This window comes from Salvia hispanica, chromosome 2 (assembly GCF_029641045.1).
Source record: "Salvia hispanica isolate PSC_SH4W2 chromosome 2, Shi_PSC_v1, whole genome shotgun sequence".
Taxonomy (NCBI): domain Eukaryota; kingdom Viridiplantae; phylum Streptophyta; class Magnoliopsida; order Lamiales; family Lamiaceae; genus Salvia; species Salvia hispanica.
Window position 1 is genome coordinate 32,766,010 of NC_142693.1, and position 11,014 is coordinate 32,777,023.

At 35.5% G+C, this 11,014-nt stretch overlaps 1 protein-coding gene and 1 pseudogene across 2 annotated transcripts; one reads left to right on the forward strand and one right to left on the reverse strand.

Moving 5' to 3' along the window:
• Positions 1-1,200: 1,200 nt before the first annotated feature.
• On the reverse strand, positions 1,201-6,513 carry LOC148932204 (uncharacterized). Its single transcript, XM_089063615.1, has 3 exons — positions 5,869-6,513; positions 4,264-4,889; positions 1,201-2,093 (listed from the first exon to the last, which is right to left on the reverse strand). The coding sequence occupies exons 2-3, from the start codon at positions 4,627-4,629 to the stop codon at positions 1,368-1,370; spliced, it is 1,092 nt and encodes a 363-aa protein (XP_088919741.1). The 5' UTR covers positions 4,630-4,889; positions 5,869-6,513; the 3' UTR covers positions 1,201-1,367.
• Positions 6,514-8,379: 1,866 nt separating this feature from the next.
• LOC125205813 (uncharacterized) lies at positions 8,380-9,975 on the forward strand (annotated as a pseudogene). Its single transcript, XR_016135711.1, has 2 exons — positions 8,380-8,987; positions 9,066-9,975. The product of XR_016135711.1 is annotated as an uncharacterized LOC125205813 (transcript).
• The last annotated feature ends 1,039 nt before the right edge of the window (positions 9,976-11,014 follow it).

Consider the following 11,014-nt stretch of genomic DNA (forward strand, 5'->3'; position numbering starts at 1 on the left):
TGACCAAAATGACAAAGTGTGACTCTTATTGTGGGACCGTGGGAGTACGAGATAATTGCAATTTATAATCCCAACAATTTTTGTGAATTAATGCCATAATCTTTTGATTGGAGTATATTACTTCCTCCATCACATAGAAATAAGCTACAGTATTTCCTTTTTCATCCGTATAATAGAAATAGTTCATATTCATTTATGACAATTTTTTTCTCTTTCTCTTTACTTTATTATTTATGGGCCTCGTCATCAACACATTATATTAAAGTTTAACAAAATTATATGTTGACATTTTAATGTTATCGTGTTGACATTTTTAATATACTACATTGATGAATTAGCAAGTTAGCAACTTAAGAAAGTTAGCAATTGATCACACCTAGCCTACGAGCTTTCTCTCTCTTTCTCTTGTAAAAAATGCCTATGAAATGATGTCCGAAGACATATGATTGACTAATGGAAATTTTCCACTCTCAAACGTGTGTGGCCGGACCATTGATTCTATATGCACTAAAAAGATTTGTATAAATAATACTCTCAGTTTCGTAAAATAAGAACCGTCTATTTCCTAAAAATAGAAATCCTTCTTTTCAGGGAGTAAATCTCGCAATCAAAAGATATTAAATACTCCCTCCGTCCTCCCTCCGTCCCAAGATAAGTGACTTGTATTCCTTTTTGGGTGTCTCACTATAAGTGACCTATTTCTATTTTTAGCAAAAAGTAATCTCTCTTACTTTATTCTCCATCTACTTTATTCTCTCTTTTCTCCTCTACTTTTCTCTCTCTCATACTTTACTCTCTCCATTTTAACTTATTTAAATACCATTCCTTAAATCTCGTGCCCAAAAGAAGTAGGTCACTTATCTTGGGACGGAGGGAGTATATATTAAAATATTATTTCAAATATTATAAAGTACTCCTTTTGTTTCGCCATAATTGAGGCGAAACTTTTCGGCACGGAGTTTTAGAAATGAATATTGGATGTGTCAAATAAATTGATAAAAAAGTAAGAGAAATGAAAAGATAGAGAGAATAAAGTATCAAGTGAATAAAGTAGAGAGAATAAAGTAAGAAAGAGAAAAAATTTCCATAGAAGGAAATGACCTCAACTATGAAGAAACTTTCCGAAATAGTAAAATGACTCAACTATGGCGAAACGGAGGGAGTACTTAAACTAAGCAATTCATCTAAAATATAGATACATAACAAGTAAAAAAAAACATAATACTGAAACAAATGACAAGATCATAAAATTTATACGGACATTTTTTTCCAAATCCAATTAACACACAAAAAAAGTAAAAAATCAAATTTGGTCTTTGGGTTCTTCGCGTCGGAGCAGCCATGTTGGGTACTGGGTCCAGCACTGGCTAAGCCCCCGCTGGAGCGGCTGGGTCCGTCCTTCGACGTAGGAAAGCATGAGCACCACGATATAACTGCCGCCTCTTCTTATTGAACCACGACTCATACCAACTCACCACACCAACAACACATACCGGGACCACTACGGCTATGACCAGCACCATTATCAATATCCGTAAAATATTGCTTCGTTTGAATTTCACATGCTCATCTGGAGTGATCCCGTATATTGACTCTGATAAGGTGATCAGGATAGCTATGAGCGCCAAACCAATGGTGAGAAAGGACATGAATATGAAGAAATATGGGTGAAGTGCTTGATGTTTCTTGATGGTGAAGAGGAACATCGCCATGATGGAAAATACGAAGGCAATCTGGTTGGCGTTCATAATGCTCTTGTATGTATTGGGATGGGTGGATGCCATCACAGCCTCGCCGGCCTTGCGAGAGGACTTGGCGTCATCTTCATTCCATACTCCGCCCGCGGGGTTGATGGCCGACTGGAAGGCCATCGTGGCGATCAGGACTGCCACCACTATCATGGTGCTGCTCATGTCCGGTATGGCTTCGGAAAATTCAAAGCCAATCAGTAACGGATCTGTCAAGAGCTTTTTCATCTGTGTGTAGTTGACTCTGCGTGGATGACTCTCGTCCAAGATTTGGAGTGCAGTTTTGCCCATGCCGTTTCTTGTTTCCAGCCCTACGTCTTTGTATTCTACCAAGTATAGTATAGTCTGAAATTTGTCATAATCATTCTTTAATTACACAATAATTACATTACATCATTTGACATCTATCCTTATTATGTTCTTAACTACTTACTGCTATTATATGATAATTTGCAAATTATATGTTCTTTTTTATTCTGTTTTCAGATGTTCGACACACTCTATTGAACCCAATTAACTACTTAATCGTCGAACATGGGTATAAACAATGAACTTCAAAAATCTAGTCACGTGGATATGCTTGTTTAAATCCCAAGTAAAAACTCTTGCTAGCAAAAGAAATACTCTATTGATCTGTCCACCAAAAATAGTCTTATAAATTTTATTACAAATTTGATAAAATTTAAAGTGGGTAAAAGTAGGAGAGAAAGAGGAAATGTGCATAAAATATGAGAGTGAAAGATAATAAATGTGGATAAAGTATGAAACAAGTTACGGTGGGCGGATAACAATAAAAAAATAAGACTATTTTTTTTGAACGGATGATAATAGAAAGATAACACTAGTACTCCCTCTGTCTAGACCTGCCCACGGTTCGGAACCGCCGGTTCCGGTTTTGGGAAATATGGTACCGGAACCGAACCGTTAGGCTATTTCACGGTTTCGGTTTCGGTTCGAAAACCGGCGGTTTCAGTTTCGGTTCCGAACCGCCGGTTTTCAGACGGTTCGTAGCGGTTTAGGTTCGATTTCGCGGTTTTTTTCCTCTTTTTTTTGTCATGTAGTTTGAAATTATTAAATTGGATCTAATTTAAATTTAAAATCAACATTTAAAAAATAAAAAAATAGTGTTTTATGCAATCAATTTTGAGGAGTGCAACCATCATCACCCACCTCAAGTCCAACCACTCAATTTCGAAAACTGCATGTTCATTAACCAAATGTTAATTAAGTATATTATTAGCATATAACGGTCTAATTATGGGATTGGGTTAACCATCATATATGTGTCACCTTAAGAAAAAAGTTATTTAAACATTAATGTATTAACATAATCTAACATTTTATTAATATAAAACCTATATATATAAATTATGTATGACATTGACGTTGAACTATTTACATTGATGTTTCTAGACATAATTAACCATATATCTTCTTACTCCTTGTTATAGCATAATTCCAGTTATGTAATAATTATGTGTTTTAATAAAATATTGAAAGTAACAATTTTGTGTAACAATTTATGTCTAAATAATTTATGTTGTTCTCCAGTGAATTGTATGAAAATAAATATTGAAAGTAAAATCTTATGTTTCTCGCCTATTAATTGCTTATTCCCAATCCACCCCCTCATCAATTTCGCATACCTAAACCAAATGTTAATTATAGTATTATCAAATTATGCTATGTACATATTCATTAATCAATTTTGAAAACTGCATATGAGAATATTCATACGTAAAAAACTGTGCTCATTTAATTTATAGTATTAATAAATCATGTGTGATTGCATTAACTAAATTAATTGAATTTAGTTAATCTTGATTAATTAAATCATGTTTCCTTCTTAATTTTGGTCGAAATCAAATCAATATTACTTCATAAATATTTGAGAATTTTGTGTGAATTTGTTAAAATGCTAATCCTAAGATTTTTTACATGTGAATTTTAAAATTTTAGTTTAATTAGTTATTAGATTCAAAATTAGAATAGTTTTATCACATGGAACCGTGAAACCGTCGGTTAACCGGCGGTTCGTTCGCGGTTTCGGTTTGAAAATTTTGGAACCTGAACCGAACCACGGTTCTAAAAGTTATGGTTTCGGTTCGAGATATTTCTCACGGTTTCGGTTCGAAACCGTAACCGGCGGTTCGGTAAACCTTGGGCAGGTCTACCTCCGCCCCGTAGTAGATGTCACACTTGAGAATTGACACATGATTTTAGGAGGTGTTGTTTTGTGTGTTAAGTGGAAAGAGAATATAATATATTTATATTAATGTGAGAGAGAACTTTTTTCTAAAGAATATCTTTTGTGGGACAAACTAAAAAGGAAAGTGTGACATCTACTATGGTAGAAGGGAGTACTATTTTTTTGGGATTAGATGAAATATAATAAATGAACCGAATGTGAAAGCATGAATCGAAGTAATCTATTTATATAAATAGTATCTCAAGAAAAAAACAACTAATATTTCAAATAAGATATAAAAAAAAAGAGTTGTTGGTGTTTAATTACCTCGAGTTGATTGCACCTAATAGCCAAATGCAATAATGTCTCTCCATCATCATCCTTTGCACACACAAGCTCCCCCAACTTCTTCACCAAAACCTTCAACACTCTAAGCTGAGCATGCTTCACACACAAATGCAACACAGTCTGCCCGCGGTGCTGTCTCTCCATCGCGGGCATACTACTCTCTAAAAGGATATGTTCTAGAATCTCGACATGCCCATTCATGGCTGCAACATGAACCGGATTCATGCCTTGCTCGTCGCGCCACCAGCACATCCCCGGGCCTGCTGCCAGCAATTTGGAGGCAATCTCAACGTGCCCTTCTGCAGCTACAATGTGGAGAGGCGATGATTTCTGGGAGTCTGACATCTGCGCTAGCCGTGGATTATGGTTGAGTCCGACTGGAAGGCCATCGTGGTGATCAGGACTGCCACCACCATCATGGTATTGCTCATCTCCGGGATCACTTGGAAAATGAAGAGATCTGACTGATATTTTAAGAGCGTTTTCATCTGTAAGTAGTTGCGGGTGGTTGGAGGACTCTCGTTCAAGATTTGGACCGCAGTTTTGCCCATCCCATTTCTTGTTTCCTGCTTTAGGACTTCGATTCCCACCAAGTATTCTACAATCTGAAATTTGTTCATAATATGTATACTCTCGGTTGTTAAATCTTTTGAAATTCGATGAATTGTCAAACCTGTTGTTGATTTTGTTTTCGGATGTTTGACACACTTGATTGAGCCGAATCAGCTATTCAGTCGTCGAACATCCGAAAGAAAATTAACAACAAGTGGGGATAATGTATACAACGGGCTTTGAAAATCTACAAGTCGACATGGATATGCTTGTTTGTATCTTAACTACAAACTCGAGCCAACAAAAGAAATGTACTCTCTCTGTCTCTGTCTCATAAAAATAAACCACTTCTGTCATTTTGATTATTCCCATAAAAATAACAATTAACTTTTTTTTCTATTCAGGAACTCATTCTCCACCAAGAATACACCAACTACCGTTTTAATTTTTTCTTTTCTGTGGAACAGAAAGATTATAATAAATCTAAATCAATTATACTCCCGGAGATGAATCTAAATGAATCTGTTAATCAAAAGATTGTAATTTAGAACAAGCTAGTTTCAAAAGTCAAATCTAAATCAATTATACTCCCTCTGGTTCTAATTAAATACTCCCTCCGTCCCCCATTAAAAGTCACACTTTTCCATTTCGGTCCGTCCCCAATTAAGAGTCACACTTCATTTTTACCATAAATAGTAAGTAGGTCTCACATTCCACTAACTCAATTCACTCACATTTTATTATAAAACCAATATAAAAAAATGGGTCCCACATTCCACTCACTTTTTCAACCAACTTTTCTTTACATTTCTTAAAACCGGTGCCCGGTCAAAGAGTGACTCCTAATAGGGGGCGGAGGGAGTATCTCATATTTGACCGATACAGGTTTTAACAATTGTTTGATTTTTTAAAAGAAAGTTGATGATAAAATTTAGTAGAATATGAATCTCACTTTTAATTGTGAGTTAAATGAGTTAGTGGAACCTAAGATCTACTTTTAAATGTGACACATGAGAGTTGGTGCTTAATTACCTCGACTTGATCACACCTAACAGCCAAATGCAACATAGTATCGCCATCATCATCCTTTGCACACACAAGATCTCCCAACTTCTCCACCAAAACCTTTAACGCATTAAATTGAGCGTGCTTCACACACAAATGCAGCACAGTCTGACCGCGATGCAGTCTCTCCAACGCAGGGAAACAACTATCCTTTAGGAGATGTTCTAGAATCTCGACATGCCCATTCATGGCTGTAACATGAACCGGATTCATGCCTTGGTCGTCGCGCCGCCAGCACATCTCCGGGGCGACTGCCAGCAATTTCGAGGCAATCTCGACGTGCCCTCTTGCGGCTGCTACGTGTAGAAGATTTCTTGAGCATGGAAATGAGACTCCATGAACAAGATATGGATCTTGTTTAAGTAGATGTACAAGTGTTGTAACATCCCCACTTGATGCAGCGTTGTAGAGTTTCTTTTCTACTTCTTCACTCACCATTTTTTCTCCCACTAATTCTTCCTTTTTTTTTTCTTTTTTTTTTTTCTCTCTCTCTCTTTTTATCTCTAGTTTTTATTTACTTCTTCTTGCCCTTTTCTTATACTTATTCATAAATGATAGATGTCCACTCACCACACACAGCCAAATGGCCATTGTCTTAGGTTGGCTACAAGCATCCTAATTTCCTCACTACTTCACAATATATATTCCGATAAGGTATTAAATACTAGTACTAGTATAAGCGTTGTGGTATTTTCAACACAGCTGTCTCACCTCTGTCATGTATCTATCTGCATTTGTCTCTGAAAACGATAGTGAAGTTGAAACAAATTGAAACAACATTCGAACAATTACTCAAAGAATGTATAGTTTCATTTTCAATCAATTAATCTCTTCACATATATACAGGGCCAACTGGGAAAAGGGATAGTCGAAATCGCTTTAAAAATAAGTGCTCCAAATTAAAATACTCGAAAACAATTCCGACGAGACTAATATAACAACATAAAATGTGCATGATCTAATTAACAATGTGAAAGTGAAATCACTTTTAGGCGTGGGCTTCTTGATTAGAGTATTTCTTGAAGAAATTGTATCACTTGTTTAGGATTAAAAATCGAGCTATAGCGACGCATCATTATGCTAAATGTGTCAAATAAACTAAGGATTCACGAGTGCATGTACATTATGCAATTGCTTGTAGTGTTTCAGATACATTTTCATTTGTTGTGTTCAACTAATCAAATTTGGATAACAGGACAAAAAATAAGAGAGTGAATATTTCTGGAATTGACTAAATACACCACATGGTAAGGACTAATGTCTCACTTATATATATTAGTTTTAAATGATATATGAGTTAAATGAGTTAGTGAAATGTGATGTCTATTTATCATTAATAGTAATAATGAATCGGGACTCTTATTTGCGCACGGACCAAAATGAAACGGAACTCCTATTGGTGGACGGAGGGAGTATTACTTACGGTTATGCCGATGGGCATTGCACCCATCCAACTTGTACATTGATTTTATCGATAATTACAATATTGCAAGTTTTTATCAAATACTAGGTATACTAAATAGACCAATATACAGTTGTTTTCATTGTCCCTTTTCTTCAATAAATTAAGCATCTCTTTTGAATATAAAAGTCTCCAATCTCCATGGATCCTACACTTTATTAATTTGTTTAATAATGCCTTCATGCATGTAGTATATAATAATATTCATTAGCTTTAAATTATTTAATTGAAATTAAAACCAACTTGATTAATTAAATAATTATATAACCAAATAATTAACTAGATTTGTTTTATTAAAACTCCTTATTTTCTTTGATTATCCCCTTTATATTGTAATCATTTGAGATTTAAAAGCCAAATTAACGCATCAATTTATTAATCATGCCGACGGTTAATATTATCGCATTATTATTTATTTTTATTTGATATAGATGGAAATAAAAGTAAAAGTCAGCCTAGCTAATTCATTAGCCAACGGGTCCAATCCACCATTCGATGAAATTGTGGCCCATCATTATTGTAGTTTTCATAGTCAAAAATATAATAGTGAACATTTAAAAATGACAGAGGTGGGGCAGCTATGTGGAAAATGCTAACCAATATTCTTGTCAAATTCTCACCATAAAATATATTTTTTTTATGATAACCACATTTTTTTTTATGATAACCACATTTCAGACGCACACTACCCACACTTAGTATCAATTATATCATTTTTACTTACAAAATGTATATGGAATTGAATTATTCTTTCAAATATAATTTCGTAGAATTTCAATTATAATTCAGTTTTAATTCCGTGTATCAAATGGATCCGGAATTCTTTGCATAATTACTTTTTGTGAGGTTTACTTAATTTTTTAAAAAATTTCTATGAGGTCTTTAATTTCTTGAAAATGGGAAATCGGCAGCAATTTAGTCAACTTTAAAATAAGGAACCTGACCCTATATCACACGAGTTTCTTTGTCTGATCATTTGTGCATAAGAAGAAAATGAGAAATTAATGAAGTAGAGGAAAAAAGACATTAATATTTAATTAGTAGAGCAAGAATGGCGACTGAGGCAGTAGAAATGAAACTCTATGAAGCTGCATCAAAAGGGGATGTAACAACTCTTCAACAACTAGTTAAACAAGATCCATATCTCATTCATGGAGTTTCATTTCCATGTTCAAGAAATCTTCTACACATAGCAGCAATGTACGGACAAATAGCCATTGTTGAAGAAGTGTTGAAGATTAATCCGCTGCTAGCTCGGATTTCGGACTCCCAAAAATCGTCACCTCTTCACATTGCAGTGGACCAAGGGGACCTTGAAGTCACAAAAAGATTGTTGTTGGTGGCCCCAGAGATGTGCTGGTGGCGAGACGATCAAGGGATGAACCCGGTTCATATTGCAGCCATGAAAGGGCATTTTATGGTTGTAGCGGAGTTGCTTCAACGGGATCTATTTCCCGCTCGGGAGAGAGTGCATCGCGGTCAGACTGCGTTGCACTTGTGTGTGAAACATTGCCAAATTGAGACATTGAAGATTTTGGTGGAAAAATTGGGAGACTTAGTTTGTGCAAAGGATGATGATGGGGAGACACTCTTGCATTTGGCTGTTAGATCCAATCAACTTGAGGTATATATTTTTTGTATATGTATGTTGCTAATTAATTAGATTCTAGTAGTAATTATACTATTGTATCAACAATTTCAGATTGTACGATGTTTGGTGGAAAGTAACAAAATAAAGAAACTAGCAACGAATTCCACTGGCAAAACAGCACTGGATATCTTGCACGAGAGCTTTCGCGACACAAGCACATATTTAGAAATGCGAAGAATATTGCATAACGTCTATCCCCAGTCGATCGTCGAGCCATTCCTAAGTTGACCGACATGACGATGGTGGTGGTTGTCCTGATAGCCACGATGGCGTTCCAAGTGACGGTCAGCCCCCCAGGGGGCGTGTGGCAGGATGACACGCCATCACACAACGCGGGCAGAGCAGTGATGGCCACCACTCATCCTACAGTCTATGAACACTTCATTAGTGCTACCACCACGGCTTTCATTTCAGCGATCGTCACAATCCTCCTTATCAGCACCGGAGCGCCACAGGTGAACTTCTTTTTTCTGGCGATCGCGACCTATTCCATGTGGGTGGCGATTACGTCTATTGGAGTGAGTTATGGAGTTTCTTTAATTATGACCAATCCCAAGGAAACAAAATCAGTTGGCCACATAGTTGTCATAGTAGCCTCTGTTTTTGTCTTCGTTTACGTATTACTGTTCCTCTACTTTCCAATACGTAAGCTGGTTTCGTTGTTGCTTAGAAGAATACAGAGGTTGCAACAAGATCTTACAGACGATCCCGAAAATCTTCCCAAACATGCGCCGGTTTCGACGTATGTAAGAATACAGAGTTGGCTACAAGTTCTTACAACTACTCCCCTGAAGACATTGTTGGAAAAGGGGGAGTAAGGACTTTCGCCTTTCCCAGTGCCAAGGCTTACAGTTTGGTTTGTTTTACAATGTTGTTTTGATTTCCATCTTCATTTTGTTTTGTATATTTCCTTCGGTTGTAGATGTAAAACGTATCGCATACAAGGATCAATATTTTTCAATCGCAAGATATATTATTGCACTATTAGGTGCTGTTTGATTCGTCAGATAAGATAACAATGTGATACAATATGAGATAAGTTAAAAATAAAATTTGTCTAGGATAAATTAATCATAGAGGTTGATGTGAGATAATTAATCATAAAATACAATGTAATTTTGGCATTATAGAGAGGGTCCACGATACTTTCGGCAGAAGAAATTTATGCATATTTTTTATTGGATGGTGAAGTAATTTATGCCCACTTGAGCCGTTAACTAATCCTGCAAATTTTTTTGGCGTTCTCCTTTTATCTATTCTTTGTCACTAGATTAAGATAGTAGGCTTTCATTAATTAAAATCGAATCATTTTCTAATTAATACTCCAACTTACTCCCTCCGTCCATGAAAATTCATCTCGGTTTGACCGGACACAGGTTTTAAGAAATGTAATGAAAAGTGAGTTGAAAAAGTTAGTGGATTGTGGGTCCTACTTTTAAAGTATTAGTTTTATAATAAAATATGAGTAGGAATGAGCTAGTGGAATATGAGATCCACTAGCAAAAATAGTAAAAGTGAAATGGAACAAATTTTGGGGGACGGACGAAAATGGAAAAATGGGACAAATTTTCGTGGACGGAGGGAGTATAATTTATAGCCGTTAATGCATATCTCTCCATTATCTATAAATAGATAAAATACATTTGTCTCATAACTGTCTCCAACTTATTAACTCCAAATACCGAAAATAAAGCCAACTTAATTAGTAAAGTAACAAAATAATCAGACTCTTTGATTATCCAACTATGTTCTAATTATTTAATATTTAAAAGCCAGAAATTAAATGGAAATGATAAATAAACGTGTGGAATGGGCCACAAAACTAAAAATCTTAAAGTGATATATACTCAAATAAAATGGCTGTTATGATCAAACAATGTGTCACCATTTCAATTTGTTTCTTCTTTACTATCTTTTAAAAAAAAAAACGTAGATAGATACAGACTAATTAAGGTGAGGTACCTGTGTTTAATCTTCGACTCTTATATTGAGAACCTTAT